Below are 18557 nucleotides of genomic sequence, written 5' to 3' on the forward strand. Positions count from 1 at the left end.
GGGTAGTAGCCACACTTTGGTGAATAATTTTAGAACTTGACAGCTATAAGCCTGTGACTAATGGGTGAGTGAGCCTTTAGAGTCCCAAGTCTGCCATGAAACTGACTGCCTTCAAGATGAAACTGTAAGTCTAGTGAACTACTTGACATCTGTGGTCTCTTCCCATCAGGGCGTTCAATGCTTAGCAGGTTTTGAACTATGGAAACAGGCCCTCCTGTACAGATCTCAGTGCCGTGGTTGCCACCCCCTCTCCCAATGCACAAAGATGTTCTCTTGGACAGAACATTCGCCACCTCTGAGTGAATGGACTGTTGATTCTCAGGAGAGACAGCGAACGTGCTCCACGCATAGATTGCAAGGCTAAGCGTGGTTGTTGGTGTGCACGGAGGAGAGCTATAGGTGAGGACAGCACTGTCAGACATCTCACACTGCCCAGTGCAAGCTCAGCACTGCCCACATTGTTATAAAAATAAAACTCTCCAAGGTCAATTTATTGTCGCTCTCTACCTCCACCTGACGAATTCTCTATATTTTATTTTAGTAATATTTTAACTTTTGTTTTTCACAAAGCTTTTATGGGTGGAGGTGACGGTTCTATGGTTAAAGGACTGTGCTTGCAAAGTCTGATGGTCTGGGTTCAATTCCCAAGCCACCCACATAAGACAAATGTAAAACAGTGGCACACATGTATGCGTGTGCGCACACACACATACACATACGCAAATAAATAAATAGTTTTAAATAGTATGTTTGTTGTGGAGTTTCCTGCTGCCATGTCTTCCATGTCTTGGTGGACTATCTCCCCTCACATTTTGAGCTAAATAAACAAATCCTTTCTGTCTTCAGTTGCTTTGTAAAGCATTTGGTCACAGTGATTTGTAAAGCAACTGATACAATTGGTTCATTGCTTTCAATGCTTAGACATGCCCATTTTTGTTTTGTAACATTGATTCTACAAGGGAATGCTTTTACTACCATGTATGCCTTGCTAGGAGAACAGAAGCTGAGAATCCAATGGTCCATTCTTTCGATAATCTGAACTTACAATACAAGAGTAAAGTAAATGCCCCCGGTGCCCAATTCAGGGTTTATATATATTAAACCACTCATCTGTGATGAACAGTGAATACACACAACTCCTTTGAGCTCTGCATGCAAATTGCTGATTTTAAATTTAAGCATTGACTTTGAATTTCCAGAAAATAGAGATACATAAGACAATTCCATCTTTGTCTTATAGCATGCCTGATATAACCCTATCCACACCTGGTTTGGCTGAGTGCAGGCTTTGTTCCTTGCTGTCCTCCTGAGTTCCAGCTCTGCACTGAGTCACAGCTTCCTGAGGTGAGTGGGCAGAAGCTTCTTCAACCAACGGCTCTTCACATAGGAGCCCAACTCCTGGATTTGAGCATTCATCAGTTTTTGTTGTAATTCCTACCTAAACCAATTGAAATGTAGCAAAATATGTTTATTGAATTCCTAGCATATTAAAATATGGGTAAGAATATTTGTCATTGTAAATCAAACAATGGAATGATCATATTCATTTAAATGCTTTACAGTTTTCTTTAAAACTCTACTGGCACTATAAATGGTCTGTTCAAAAGTTAATAATGCAAAATCCCACAGATCTGATGACGACTTCCTAGTACTCTGCTTACACTCTTCTCCCTGTAAAGCCACAAAAGCCTTGTGACCATTGTCTGTCCCTTCTACTTCCCCCCATTTCTTGATCCCTTCAACAGTAAAGCAATTCTAATTTTTTTTTATTTTTAAACATTTCTTTGGAATTTTGATATGGGATCTTGGCCTCATATAGCCCAAACTAGCCTCAAAATTGAGCTCCTTCCTCCCGTCTTGGTCTCCTACTAAGCACTAGGAATGTGGACATGCCACCATGAAAGCTAGAAAGAGCAAGTGTTGTTTGTCAATATATATCACACTATACTTCTGTTTTCAAAACCTTACTTTGACTCTGACATTTTCAGTTTCTTCCAGATTTCCCAAGGCACTACAGGAAAGACTGGGGACTCTGTCTTGGATTTTGGCACTTCCTTTCCTCCCCTTATTTGTCCTGCTGAGGAAAATTCACAATGTTGGAGTTCACACAACCCTCCAGCTAATCCCCTCTTCAAAACCTTGTCCTAGGTATACACAAATTCTGGAACAAGCCGTGTCTCATTTGCACACCACCATTCCATCATATCATTTGTTTTCACAAACATCACCTACTCAGAGAGTTCCTTACTGATATTGTTGAAATAATAAAACTCCTCTCCCCACATGCATGAATCTTTAACTATTCTATTTTTCTCCCCATAACTTAACTCCATGTCAACCCATTCTAAATATCCCATTTGAATAAACCAAGTGAGGTTGTGTTCCTTTTTTTTTTTTTTTAATAACAACAGCAACAGTCCTTGGTTAAACATGTGCATGCATGTACACACACACACGCACCAACCTTTTGTGTGCTCATTATAAGTGTTACAAGTTAGAATTATTCATCAAGTTTGTGTATAGCTACAAAACCCTGTTTTGATTCTCAGCTTAATAGTGGCAGGAGTAGAGGAGAGGAGGTGGATTTCTGTATAACATATAGATATACTCTGACCATACAGAAAAATAATTAAATTTTCCAGATAATCAGCCAATCATATACAAACATTCAAATTAGGAAAGTCAACTTAAAAGACTGAATTTTCTAAAGTGAATTGTCTATACTGATCAAATTATTAAGTCTTCTCTGTGCATCTTTTAGACAAAAGAGTAGATATTCATCTCTTACTTGCAAAATAATGGGATAGCCAGGATACACTGGAAGGTATAAGGTTAGACATTGCACACAGACATTTGAGCTCATCTCAGACAGTGTACCACAGAAACACAAGTTACTTAGTATGTCCTCAATAGAAATAGACCCTAAAAGTGATTTCCAACCCAGATAGTTTAAAGAATAACCAGGTAGTAAACAACACTTGCTCAGATACCACCTATAAAAAATGCTGAACTTAATCTTAGGTATTTCTTTTATGTTTCTGCAGTAGATTTTAAACAGGTAGCCCTAGATGACATGACCAAATTAATTACTGATATGTTAAGATGAGTAAATTATTTGTATAGAATATGTAGAATAAAATATGTAGAATTAACAATTATTCATTGAAACAAGAAGTATTTCTCATAAATATCAAAGGTACATAGATGTTCATGCCAAAGTTTTCTAGCAAGGAGAATGTTTTGCATCTGGACATACGAATAACAGCACAAACAAAAATACAGTGATCATGATAATTTCATATGATCAGACAAGTAATGCTTTAAACACAATGTCTACCATGAACTGATCAATAAGCATGAGGAGAGAATTTATTCTTTTGATAGGGTAAATTAAAGCATTACCATAAAGAACCCTTTGAAAAAAATCTTTAATTCTTTTTTTTTTTTTTTTTTTTTGGTTTTTCGAGGTAGGGTCTCACTCTAGCCCAGGCTGACCTGGAATTCACTATGGAGTCTCAGGGTGGCCTCGAACTCACGGTGATCCTCCTACCTCTGCCTCCCGAGTGCTGGGAATAAAGGCGTGCGCCACCATGCCTGGCAAAACCTTTAATTCTTACATCTCACTTAAAAGTGAGCAATTTGGAGTCAGAAAATCTAAGGTCAAACATAAGTTCCTCTGTCAATACCTTGAACAATTTGTAAAAACTTCTCCATCACTTCACTCCCATTTAAATCAAACAATATTTAATAAAGACAAAAGGAGAAGATAAACATAAAATATTTGCAATAGCTCCTGCTTCTTGATATATAATATTATTATTATGAGGTTGATATTCATCTGGTACATTCATAACACACCCTTCGCTGGTTTAGGAGAAAGTGAAATCCATGAACTTGTGCCCACTTTCTCAGTAAATTCAAGCACAACAACTGCTCTGCAGGAAAGAAATCCTGCTAGCATAGAATACATTTTCTGTGGACTTGAGTTTGAAATTCAATTGACTTATGTTCAACCCCAATTTTATCACTAAGTACCAAGTTTTATAACTAGCCAAGTCTCAGTCTCTAAAATACAGAAAAACTGTAACTGACATGTAAAGGGAAGAAGATTATAACATAGATCAAACTTTGTAGTTTGTTTCTTGCTTAAGTATCAATATAAGTCTATTCTAAAAATGTTTGTATCTGAAGATAAGAGTTTGTCACTGTGTGGGATAAGTAGTTAATTGGAGTAACTACTAAAATTTGATATAAAGCTTTTAAATGGTGAAGTTGTCTATCACCTAATGTACTTGGCATTTTAAAAAATATTTTCAGCCTCTTTGAAGTCCTAATATGAAATTGTTATGTTGCATTGAAACTTCTATTTAAATGCTTCCCTCAAATACTCATTCATTCATTTTTTTAAGTTATTTATTTATTTATTTGAGAGCGACAGACACAGAGAGAAAGACAGATAGAGGGAGAGAGAGAGAATGGGCGCGCCAGGGCTTCCAGCCTCTGCAAACGAACTCCAGACGCGTGCGCCCCCTTGTGCATCTGGCTAACGTGGGACCTGGGGAACCGAGCCTCGAACCGGGGTCCTTAGGCTTCACAGGCAAGCGCTTAACCGCTAAGCCATCTCTCCAGCCCCTCATTCAATTTTTGATGGGGTAAAAATGTCCAGAAAGTCATATGGTCAAAATCCATTCAACAAAAGACCAATTTTCAGTGGCACCAGGTAATCTTAAAAATATCTTTAGAGGGCTAGAGAGATGGCTTAGTGGTTAAGCACTTGCCTGTGAAGCCTAAGGACCCTGGTTCGAGGCTCGATTCCCCAGGACCCATGTTAGCCAGATGCACAAGGAGGTGCATGCATCTGGAGTTTGTTTGCAATGGCTAGAGGCCCTGGCACACCCATTCTTCTCTCTCTTTTTCTCTCTCTCCCCCTCTTTCTCTCTGTCGCTCTCAAATAAATAAAAAAATTTAAAAAATATATCTTTAGAGTCAAAACATCTTCAAATCCATATTAAAGAATAATCTATAGTTACTTATGTAAGTGAGGGTTACCATGGTCATGTAAGATAGAAATAGATTTCCTTATTCCATGCTTCTCAACTTACCTCAGAGTTTCTCCCCTGTAGTAGTAGAGACTTGGGTTTATGTTGGCTTTTATTGGATTCTTTTGTTGAATTATTCCCTCCCTTGGATTCATCTGGATTTACTTCTTTTATGAATCGATGAGCAACATCTAATACATTCGATATTATTTGAGATTTTGCCTATTAAAAAAGGAATCAAGTATTACTGAAAAGCTTAATATGTCAGCATGTTTTATAAACCATAAAACATTTCAGCATTCTATGACTCAGTACATTAAATACACTTTAGTTGATTTTTAAAATAGGAGACTTAAATTTTTATCAACCATCATAACGATGACAGCTGTCATCTACTGAGGATACTAACTTGGACTCATATTATTCTACGAAGTTTTAAAACATATAATTTAGTCACTTGGGCAACTCTAGCATGTAACTATTTTTAACTCTGTTTCAGGGATAATGAAACTGGAACTCAGAGAGTTTAAATAATTTGCCCTTAGTGAGTGGGTGGCAGGGCTGGGAAGTGGCCCAGGAGTTTGTAAATGTAATGAGTTAGTTTTAGCCTTTCCAACATACCAGGCTCAAATAGATAGGTGTGTTACTTTATGCTTTTGATGCTGGCTTATCTAATAGAAGCCTAGCAGTAATGAGTACACCTTGGTAATAAAACATCTTTAGAAAGTATATATTTTTTCAAAGTATATCAGGAAATGCCTCTATCTCTAGTTCCTTGGTGTGTCCAATGTGTTCCTTCATTTAGTGCCTTTGTTTATAAGGTTCTCTTATGGAAAACCCTTCCGTCATGTATCCTTATCGTTGCCTGGCATGATCCTGCTTCTCCTGAAATCTCCATATTCCTCTCGCAGGGCCATGGGCCTTCTTGTTCCTGATTATAGAGTATCTGTCCCTCGTGTGGCTTTGGCACTCTAAACAGCACCAGCAGTTAATACGTGGATTTTGAACCACCTTTTGGTATTTGTCTGTCTCATCATACCATGTATGATGAGATTGTTAACTCCATGGGATCTGGCATTACTTAGGAGACAAACTTCTGGGCATGTCTATCTTCTCAGTCAAGTTGGAATTTCTAAATTGGATTACTTAAGGAGGGAAGAAAACCCACCCTGAATGTAGACAGAAAATTAAGGAAATGAGCTGAGCACTAGCATTCATCTCTCCATGTTTCCTGGCTGTGACTAGCACCACCTGCTTCTGTAATATTTTGCATTCCCTTCAATAATGTCTGTGTTACCTGAGACTAGAAGCCAGAGGAATTCTTTCCTTCTTTAAGTTGTCTCTATCAGACGTTCAGTAGTTTTCAACAAGAAAAGCAACTAATATAGAAGGTCACAAAAAGAAACACTGTGATTTTTAAAACCTTGGATCCCTTTGTAATGACTAGCAAATAGCTCACTATTAAAAAAAGGTATGTAAAAACACAAAAGAGCTGCAGTATTGAAAAAAAAAATAAGAGAACTTTAAAAATAATTTGCATGTGCCTTGAGAGAGCATGTCTCCAGACAAGCATCTCTTCAGAAAACCCCATTCTCTAAACACTCTCTTACCAGCTAGTAGGCTACTCTGTCCAATGACCCTTCCAGATTCCAGACCCTGTATGAGCTCAAATGAAGTCCAGGGTTGGGGGAGACTTAGTGTTTTTAGAGGCTATATAAAAATCTGGCATCCGGAAGACAAAAACAGAGTTGTACTTCTCAAGAAATGTCATCAAGACTGATGAGGAATTCACTAGGGATCAGAAGTCACTATTTTGGTTTTTTCTCATGGAAAAGTTCCTATTTTAAAAGAACCATCTAGTAAATAACCAATTTAAATAGCTAATATTACAATGAAACTTCTAAGTTATGGCCTTTTTATAAGTTGATTAGATATACTGCAGCCTGAATCTGTAACTAATTAGTGAACATCAAATTAACTGGTGTTATTTCATACTGAATTAAAAAGTTGCTTCTGACAATATGACAAATGTGTCCTACACACCTTTACTGGTATCTAAAGTATGTATAGACCAATGGAATTTGCTTGAAATTCTCCCAGAGATTATCAACAAGCACATATCGATCTAAGTAGTCCTTTTTACAATAAATTTATGTCAGTGCTAATGAAAAGCCTTATATATGTACCTGTATTTGAACTTTGTTTTTAAGAATCAGAGTGATCGAGCTTATTCCTCATTTTAAATTTTAAAAGATTTAAAATTAAAGCATGACCAAGGGCTGGAGAGATGGTTTAGCGTTTAGGTGCTTGCCTTTAAGACCTAATGACCTAAGTTCAACTTCCCAGTACCCACATAAAGCCAGTTGCACAGGGGTTTACATGTATCTGGAGTCTGTTTGCAGTGGTTAGAGGCCCTGGCTTGCCCATACTCACTCTGTCTCTACCTGTGTCTGTCCCTTTCTGCTTAAGAATAATCAATATATATATTTTAGCAAAAAGCATGACTCACGCTGGGGAGATGGTTTAGTGGTTAAGGTGATTACTTGTAAAGCTAAAGGGCCCAGATTTGACTCCCCAGGACGCACATAAGCCAGATCCACAAGGGGGCGCATGCAACTGGAGTTCTTTTACAGTGGCTGGAGGCTCGGGCGCACCCATTCTCTCTCTCTCTCTCTCTCTCTCTCTCTCTCTCTCTCTCTCTCTCTCTCTATCTCTCTCATAAATAAATAAAAATAAAATATTTTTAAGAAAGCATGGCCCATCTATATGTTACCTACAAGAAACAAACCTGACTGATTAAGAAAAACACTGCCATAGTTGAAAAATGGGGAAACAACACTCTAGGCTAATAGAAAATGAAAAAAGTAATTTTAAACCAAAATTAGCTTGATTAAAGGGAGTCTTTACATACTGACTAAGACTGGAATCCATCAAGAAGATAGTATAATTCTAAGCACATATAAATTGAACATCTGCATGCTGAATTACTTAAAAATATATGCAAATGGATATAAAGACATATTTAGTTTGACTTCCATAACAATAATATTGGGTGAATTCAATATATCACTCTCACAAAGTGGCACATCAATGAAGACAGCAGGGTTAAATGACATTATAGACTAAATGGATTTAATAGCTATCTACAGAACATTCCACCAATTGCATAATATGCATTCTTCTCAGCAACCTAAGGATCTTTCTCTAAACTAGGCCACAATGTAGAATACCAAAGCAAGTCCTAACAAATACAAGAAAAGTGAAATAATTTTTTGTATTTTGTCTGATCACAAAGCAATAATCAATAGAGAGATTTAAAATATAACTCAGAAGAAAAAATTAAAAATTCTTAGGGTTTTAAAATATCAAAAACACAAATACAAAAAAAAATAAAATTTCACATATGTAAGAACTTACTGTATACAAAGAGAGTAGCAGAATAGTTCTAAGATAACAGTTAATAGCTGTGAATGCTTATGTTAAAAAGTTTCAAACAAGTGAGTATGTGATATACTTCAAGGTCTTAGAAAAACAAGAAAAAAAATCAGAACATGGAAAGAAAGAATAAAAATCAGGGCTGATATTGAAATTGAAACAAGAAGTATAGTACCAAGAACTAATGAAAGACAAAAAAGCATTGGTTCTCGGAAAAGGCAAGCCAGGAAGAAGAGGCTTCAGCCAAGCAGAGCGAGAGAAAGTAAGCCCGAATTAATCAAAGAGAAGACTAAACCTCATCAAACTGCATCATAAAACAAAAAGGGAAGGAACACCATCAATTTCTTCTTGTAAAGCCAAAATAGCATATAAAAGCCAAGCAAGGTCATGAGAAAGAAAATCATCAGTGGTCCATATCCCCAATAAACATGTATGCTAAATGCTCAATGAATATTTGCACATTGAATTCAAATACACATCAAAACGATCCTTCACCATGATATGTTAGTTACTCTTCATTCTAGCAATGTCAGGATGGTTCAACATCTAAAAATTAAGAAACATAATACATCACATTAATAGACTAAAGGTCATAATTCACACAATCATCTCAAAAGATGCAGAAAAATACTTTAACAAGTCCAACATCTACTCATGATAAAAGCTTTGAAGAAACTAAGAGTATATGAAACAACCCTTAACATAATAAAGGCTACATACAACAAAACCTTATCCAGGACTATATGAAGAAGAGCTCAGAACATTGTCACTAATATCAAGAATGAGGCAAGAATGCCCATATTCTCCAGTCTTATTTAATATAGTCCTTGAAATCTTACTTAACTCAGTTAGATACATGAGAGAATTAACTTGTATAAATAGGAAATATAGAAGTAAAAATGTCCTTAGTGAAAGAAGATACGGTTCTTTACATAACAGAACCTGAAGACTCGGACAGAAAATTCTTACAACTCATAAACACCTTTAGCCAGGTATAGGATACAAAATCAACATACAAAAGTCAGTACTTTTCTACCTACAAGGAATGATCACAGAGAAATAAATCAGGAAAGTAATCCCATTCACAATAGCCTAAAATGATAGCTGGAAATAAGTCTATCCAGGGAACTAGAAGACCTCTACAGTGAAAATTAGAAACACTGAAAAAAATATTGAAGAAGACTAGAACATGGAAAGATCACCCATGATAATAGATCACCATAATGAATAATGGGAAAATAGCTCTATAACTAAAAGAGATCTACAGATACCATGCAGTCCTCATCAAAATTCTAATAATATTCCTCACATTAATAGAAAAGCATCCTAAAATTCAAATAAAAGCACAAAAGGCACCAGAGAGCCAAAGCAATCTTGAGCAAGAAGAGCAATATTATAAATAGCTCATACCTGGTTTCAGTCACACTGCAAGTCAATGATAACAAAACAGCACGATACCAGCACAAAACAGACATGTAGTTCAGCAACGTAAACTCCAAAGTAAATCCACAAAGCTATAGCTGCCTGATTTTGGACAAAGATGCCAAAAATACATTCTGAAAAAGACTAGATAGGCATGTGCAAAAGAACAAAGTTAGATCTCTCTCAACCTTTACAAATAAAATATTAAAAATGTATCAAAGACCTTAATGTAGGCCTCAAGCACTGAAACTGTTAGAGGAAACCATGAAGAAACACTCCAATAGCTCAGGATATTAATCGCAAGAACTGACAAGTGCTGTGCATGAAATTAAAAAGCTTCTGTATAGCAAAGTAAACAATTAATTGAGCTAAGAGACAGGCTACAGAATTCAAGAAATTACTTCTAGCTATGATATTACAAAGTTATAATATCTATAATATATAAGGAAATCAGAGTAAAATACTAAGGAATGAATCAAATCATTAAATTGGCTAATGAAAGGAAGAAAGAGTTCATGAAATATGAAGTGCAGGGCTGGAGAGATGGCTTAGCGGTTAAGCGCTTGCCTGTGAAGCGTAAGGACCCCGGTTCGAGGCTCGGTTCCCCAGGTCCCACGTTAGCCAGATGCACAAGGGGGCGCACGTGTCTGGAGTTCGTTTGCAGAGGCTGGAAGCCCTGGCGCGCCCATTCTCTCTCTCTCTCTATCTGTCTTTCTCGCTGTGTCTGTCACTCTCAAATAAATAAATAAATAAAATTTAAAAAAAAAAGAAATATGAAGTGCAAAAGACTAATGAACATGAAATCCTTCATCATCAGGGAAATAAAAATTAAAAATATTTTAAGATTCCATCTCACCCTAGACAGAATGGCTATCATTAAAAAAACAAACAAAAATACTAAGAAGGATATGGGGAAAAGGAAATCTTTTATATGATGTTGGTAGAAATGTAGACTGGTTCAGTCACTACAGAAATCAGGATGAAGTTTCAAAAAAAAATAAAAATAGAATCATGGTCTGGAGAGAAGGGTCAGCTAGCAAAGCACTTGCTCCCCAAAGGTGAAGACCTACGTTTGGATCCACAGAAGTTACTTATTGGACAGAGAGTTGCACATCTGTAACCTTACTCTCCTTCAACCCAAATGGGGTCAGAGACAGAGAACCCCTGAAAGCTCATGGACCAGCCAGCATCATGTATGTAATGAGGAACAATGAGAAATCATGCCTCAAGCAAGACAGAATGCTACAACTAACACCCAAGGTTGTCCTCTGACCTCCCCACATGTGCCATGACACATGTGCAGCCACACTCACCTACACAACTGCACATACATGCCCAAACGAACCCACATATACACATAAAGATTGAAAAGAAGAACTACTCTATGTCCCAACTATACCACGTCTGAGCATGTACCCAAAGGATTCAACTTCTACACAGCAGAGAGGCACCTACACATCACTGCAGTACTATTCACAGTGACCTAGTGAAGTAATGACCCTTGATATTCACCAGCATATGCACGGATTAAGATCACACACACATACACACACACGCACACAAATGTAGTTTTATTGAGCGCAAAAAATTAAATTATGTCATTTCCTAGAATATAGATTTGAGTTGAGATAATCATATTAAGTGGAATAAGTCTGATACAGAAAGACAAATATATCTTTCATTAGTGGATCCAAGTTTTCTAATACCTAAAATCATATATATATATATATGTAATAATATATAATATTATATAATATATAATATATATTATTATATTATATATATTATAATATATATATAATATATTATATATATAATATATATCTACACACAGACACACACATATATATATACACACATGTATGTGTGTTTGTGTGTACGATATATATATATACTTTGCATGTATGTGTGCGTACATGTGTGATGAAGGAAGAAGGGATGATAGGGAAGGATAGAGACTTGTGTAAGGGTGGACAAAAGGAAGGGGATGAATGTGGTAAGCATACAAGAGATATTTGAGAGAATTTGTTTATATGAAACACAACACTCTGTACATGAAAACACACCAATAAAAATCTCTGGATAACTAAAAAAAATTTTTTTCTCTGATTTTTTTTCTTTTGAGTTAAGGTCTTGCTCTACCCTAGGCTGGCATGGAATTCACTATGTAGTCTCAGGCTGGCTTTGAACTCACAATGATCCTCTTAAGTGCCAGAATTAAAGGCAGGGACCACCAAGCTCAGCTTGATATGAATATTTTCAGGCTTTCTTAATTTATCACAGACCTGAAATAAATAGCATTCCCATAATTGCGAATGTTCATTACTAGGATATTATACAAATTTTAAATATTCATTTTCTTCAGTGAAAGACTGGATGTATATTTTATTTCTCTTCATTTTCCATGTCATCATACAAGGAAAGAAGGTACATATTTAAGTCTCCTAATGTGTGGCCAACAGAATCTGAATTCAGAAAGTCTTGATAAAATCAAGTGGTCACAAAAATATTCATATTTGAAAGGAATCAAAGTCTCTTGGAGCTTAGCTTATTTTCCTTTCACAACACTAACAATTTATTTTAGCTTTAGTTTCCTGAAATTGCATGAAATATATTTCTAGTTGATATTATTGTTTCTTCCTTTAAAAACTCCACAAAACCATGAAGCTAAACCCAATGACTATGCAAAATTTTATTTATCATTCAATTGTACTAACCTGTTCATTTGTATATTTGGGCAAGTATATAAAAATAAATTATAATCCCATAATATTAATATATAAAAATGTAAATTCTTTCCAGTAATGACAATACTTAAAATTTTGAAACATATTGCTGAAAATGTTTGTCTTTATTTAGAAAAACACATCTTGGGCTGCAGATATGACTTAGCAGTTAAAGCACTTCTTATAAAACCTAAGGACCCTGGTTTGATTCCGCAGATCCCACGTAAACCATATGCACATGGTGGCACATGCTTTTGGAGTTTGTTTGCAGTGGCTAGAGGCCCCAGCATGTCCATTCTGTTTCTTTAAGCCTCTTTCTCCCCCTCTCTCTCTCTCTCTCTCTCCCAAATAAATAAATATTTAAAAAGAAGAATAAAATGAACAACATCTACATCTGTAACATGAAATGCATTATCTTGTACTTGATAATCTAACAATTATCACATTAATAAGCAGTCAATGATCAAGTACATTGTGATTATTATATTTAAATAGATAATTATATTTAATATGCATATATAATATTATCAATATATGCATATATAAAGTATTATATATATATGCATATATATAAAGTATAACAATGTACATTAATGCCTTAATGAAATATTGTCATACTTCAAAACTCAATTTTCTTTTGATCTTCTGAATATGAATATTTAAATACAGCAGTAGTAATAGGTGGGATCAAGAAAAGAGGACAGAAATTGAATAAAATTTCCCTGGTGGCTGTTCTATGTGTTAAAAATATTTTAAGATCAAACTAAAACAGCCTTCAAGGCTCACAGTACATCATACATTTCACTCTAGGAAGGAAGTTTAAACTTGAGCCAGAGAACATGATTTACTGAAGGTATTTGCAGAATCACCCACATCCTTCACTACATGGTGTGCTGGTGGAGTTTCATCTGGTAGCTCCTCCAAATTCTCCCCCCCCCAGTATGATATTATCTTTCAAATTACACTCTAGAAGAATCCATCACTCTGACAATGTGGCATTAATCAAAGTAAAAAGAGTTGATATTTTATAGCATTTTGGGATGGATGGCACCTTGAAAAAGTTAAGGTCCAAGTGTAAAAGTTTTAGTTTGAAAAATGATGTGGTCCATAATAGTGCAAGCACTTCAAAACTGTACCTACTACTGTCATCTAACAGACCCTCTGGCTTCCCAGTAATGAACATTGATGGTCAAGTTGACATAGCCTCCATAAATGAGCAGGAAGTTCCCTCCAAACTGAACCCACATATAGCTTGCACCTAATTTATTTTGAAAGTTTGCCAAAAAAAAAAAAAAAGAGAGAAAGAAATAAGAATATCTCCTTTATTGAGATGTAGTTTGGATTGGTGACAGGTTCTCACTATGTATTCCAGGCTGGCCTTGAAGTTGTGATACTCCTACTTCTGTCTGCAGAGTGTTAGGATTATGGACATTCACCACTCCAGGCAGCCTGTAGCTGCTTCCAGAGAGTGTCCACTGAATTTCCATTTACAACATTTTAGAAGATATTTCTTGTAAACACAGCCTTCTATTAAAAACTGACTTTCAGGGTTATGGTTGTAACTCTGTAAAGTATACCTATCAGATTGTGTATGTAAGCACTCTATCAACTGAGCTTGATCCTTAACACCACATAAACTGGGCATAGTGACATAAGACTGTAACCCTCATATTCAGGAGGTAAAGGTAGGAGGATTTAAAGTTCAAGGTCATACTCAGTTACAAAGTGAGTTTAAGGCAAACCTGGATTACATAAGACTCTTCTCAGAAAAAAGTAATAAAAGTAACTATACATTTAAAAATATATTAAAAATAAACCTGGTCTGGAGGGACGGCTTAGCAGCTAAGGTGCATGCCTGCAAAGCCAAAGGATCCAGGTTTGATTCCCCAGGATCCAAGTAAGCCAGATGCACAAGGTAGCAAATGTGTATAGAGTTCATTTGGCCTCTCTCTTTCCCTCTCTCTCTCTCTCTCTCTCTCTCTCTCTCTCTCTCTCTCTCTCTCTCTCTCTTTCTCTCTCTGTGACTTTCTCTCTTGCAAATGCATAAATATTTTTTTTTGAAAAAGCTCACAATTCTAATTTCTATAGAAAAGTTATTTCATTTGAGTTTTCTAAAATAGATCTAGCAGTATAAATAAAATAAGTAATCTCAACTAGATACAGAAGTAGAAAGATATAACCATCCATATAAAATTGTATTACTGAATGACTCAGAAAAATTATAAATCTATAGGTTATAATGATTGGTAAATATAATGGGACTTAGCTTTCACTGTGTTATCACTCTAAGATGAGCACATTTATGTCTTAAATTTACACATTAAAATGTACAATTTCAAGCTAAAATCCTAAAACTTTTTAAAAATAAATTTAATTTAAAGTTTTTAAACACTAATTGTCTTTTTTGAGATGGCTCTTCATTTTTATTTAAGTGCATGTATATGTGTGTATGGGCACACATGTGCCATTGCATGCATGTGAAGGTCAGAGGACAACCTCAAGGTGTCTGGGCTCTTCTTCCACCTTCTTTGAGACAGAGTCTCCTTCTGATGCAAAAGAACATAAATGTACCCAGCTGAAGAGCTTTGGATTATTCTGGCTCCACTTCCCGCCACGGTCAATACATCCAGAGCACAGAGGCATGCATCACCTGAAGTTCAGCATTACATAGATAATGGGAAAGACTGAACTCATCTTATCAGGCTTTGCAAATGAGTGACTTTAACCATTTAGTCATCTCTCCAGCCTCAAAATATGACTTTTGAGAAACCATTCCATTCTCATTAGAAATATTTCCCAAGTATATTGTTTATCTGGTCTCTTTTAGGGGAACTGCCTCATGTGTAAGTAAGTGTTAAGGGAGGGAATCATGTCCATACAGCACTGGAGTTTTATTGATTGTTATGTTTTCTTATATAAATCATTGGTGTTTTGAATAACCAGCAACTTGCTTTCTTATAATGAAATCCAAAACTCATAGTAATATATAAGACTGTTTAAAAAGATGAAAATCTATAGGCATGCATCCCATTAGTGAAATTTTTATTTTGATGTCTTTGACAACCTTGCATTCCACTGATGTTAAAGCTATCTGGGAAAACTATGAGTGTAGATTGAGCAACTGTAAAGACACACTCCATAGTTTTAAACAACTGATTGATCATAATAGGAGGCTACACTGTAGCGCATGTTTTACCAGGATGAAAATGACATGTATTAGGAGCAGATTACTACAGAGTGTGCATCACAGACAAGGAAGCAGAGGCCCTCATGCCATATGCTAGCAATGTAAAGAAGGTGCTGCCTGAAAGATCTGGTTTCAAGGTGCCATGAAATCTGAGGGGCCTTCCCTCAACCATAAGTTCTTCTCAAGTTTTGTTAATTGAACAAGGAGTTCTCCAAAATAGGATGGTTTTAACCAATCGTATGTTATTTTAAGCAACAGGACATGCTCACTAAAGAATGTTTTAATTTGCATTAAAATAATCCATTTCCTTAAGATTTACTTATCCTAAAAGTCACTGCAGGTTGTTTTGCCAGCACGTTTATATTTCTGTTTCCACAGGTTGACTACATGGCAGTGTGATAGGATAAGGATCCTTTTATCTAAAGTCAATGATAAAACCGAGGCTAAATCTCTCTGAGTTAGGTGCCTCATAGAAAAGGAGTAGGGAGGGCGTACTAGCAATAGAAACAGACACAGTTTTACAGTCAGCATGACCTACAATAGTAGGTCAAAAGTTTATCAAATTTATACTTGATAAAAATATCTTTGTAAGGTAAAAAATCATTTATTTAAAAAAATACATAACTTTTAACACCCTAAGCCATTAAATAAATATGCAAAGATGATCACTGACTCTCAATTTTCTACTTTATTAAAATATATCTTCTATTCTTAGAGCAGATTAGTTTGCTTTTCTCATAAATTCCTTTATACAGATTATTGTCATACAAATTTATTCCCCCAAAATAGGTTTTATCACTCTTAGCTGAGTTCTCCATCAAAGTTTAAGAAAAAGATATCCATAAATTACTTTATTGTTATGATCCAAATAAAAAAGAACACAATGCCTGTAGGCCCATTAGAGAGAGAAAATGTCAACAGGCACTAGACAGGAATTTGAATACAGGAGACAATTAGAAAAGGAAAATACAATTAGAGAAAAAAGTATTTACTTGAGTATGTAAAAACACAAGAGAAAATTAAATATTCAGAGTGAAAAAATTACAATAGGGGACTCAGCATAATCTGCATTTTGAAATACAGTGTGCTCATCATATTCCTGAAAACAGATGTAGCATTTTCATGAGTGTGCAGCACTATCAGTGATTTAAAAATTTGTACTTGTCACAAGCTAGATAGGAATCTCATCCTGGAAATATAAAATTCATGGGCCAGAAGTTTCTTGATCATAGCAGCAACACATAACTTTTATCAGAACATAAGAAACTCTTACATCTACCTTTCCTGTAAGCTATGATCTCTATTAGCTTTCTTAATCACATATTTATGGATTGTTATTTTACCCCTTCATATATATATATTAAGATGAACAAAGGCCTGGGCATATATAATTTATTATAAATATATTTTTCTATTTATCATATAAATGATACCAAGTAAAAGTCACTTGGACCCAGTATTTAATACTATCATAAAATCACATGAGAAAATCATGAAATCAAATACATCTAATCTAGTTAAAACATTTTTAAACATGACAAAAATAAATGTAATAACTCAAATATATTGTCAAAATGTTAAACCACCTGGCTTCAAAATATTATTATTTATGTCTAAATAATTGTGTCTTTCATATCTTATTACATCCAGAAAGTCTATTTAAAGTGAAATCTTAGAAATGAGCCAGAATAAAAAAAGGTGACAAGAATCTTGCCTTCTTTGCAGTTTTTATGCTATGTAATTATGTACTATATCAATTATCTTACTGAGTTCTCACTATTGTTTTCAGCTAACATTACACAGGTAATGGATGCACCCAGATGAGTTAGCTGCTTTCAGCAATTACTCATATTTCAGCTCCATAAGGGTCAGATGTTTTCACTCAAGGATTTGAATCACAGATTTTTAGACACAGCACAGTAAATGCACTAATAAACCATAATAAAAAAGGTGTCATACTCGGCTTTTAAAAATAGTACCATGTTTGCAATTGAGTAATTTTTATCCCATGCAGACTAATAGGCATAAACTAGAAGGACCAATACAATACTAATGTAAAACATGCCAAAATCCATGGGAGATCAATAAACACCTGAAGACAGGTATGGAAGTACACACCTTTGATTCCAGCACTAGGGAGGCAGAGGTAAAAGGATCACTATGAATTTGAGTCCAGCCTGAGACTACATAGTGACTTTCAGGTCAGTCGGGGCTTGAGTGAGATCCTACCTTTAAAAAACCAAATAAATAAAAAATAAACAACTACCAATTAAAAGGCTCCTCAAATATCCAGCATCAATTAACTGAAAAAAAGTTTGACATTTGGTCATTTTTTTAAGATCCCCACCAAAATTAATATTTTATTAGCCATATTTTGAATGAAGAAGAAATGTATAATTTAAAAAATATTACTATAAATTGAACTCTGAAATTGTAATGCAGTGTTTTACAAAAAAATTACTTTAGTACATTCTTGTGCAAACAGTCTTCAGGGAAAAATACCCTATTGTTACCAGAAGTGCTATAGTGAACAGCAAATCCTTTGGGTAGACTCTTTGTTTTAACTCTGACTTCATACCCATTGAGCAGGTTCAACACACTACCCCTTCTTTCAGACTATTAGCAGTTACTATTATATTTCTGCTTCTAAATTGTTGGGTACTTTAGATACCCTATATAAATGGAATTATAGAATATTTGCCTTTCTGTGTTTTATTTCAATTAACATTTATTTCTCTAGCTCCATGT

The 18557-nt window shown here is 35.3% G+C and overlaps 1 protein-coding gene across 1 annotated transcript in view; it reads right to left on the reverse strand.

Annotated features, from left to right (window-relative positions):
* Zbbx (zinc finger B-box domain containing) overlaps window positions 1-18557 on the reverse strand; it is a 120916-nt gene that overhangs the window by 59000 nt on the left and 43359 nt on the right. The window contains exons 8-9 of the mRNA XM_045130251.1: window positions 5099-5261; window positions 1267-1434 (exon numbers count right to left, since the gene is read on the reverse strand). Of these exons, the coding sequence (XP_044986186.1) occupies window positions 1267-1434; window positions 5099-5261 (331 nt within the window). The remainder of the gene's footprint in view (window positions 1-1266; window positions 1435-5098; window positions 5262-18557) is intronic.

The sequence above is a fragment of the Jaculus jaculus genome, chromosome 11 (genome assembly GCF_020740685.1).
Source record: "Jaculus jaculus isolate mJacJac1 chromosome 11, mJacJac1.mat.Y.cur, whole genome shotgun sequence".
NCBI lineage: Eukaryota > Metazoa > Chordata > Mammalia > Rodentia > Dipodidae > Jaculus > Jaculus jaculus.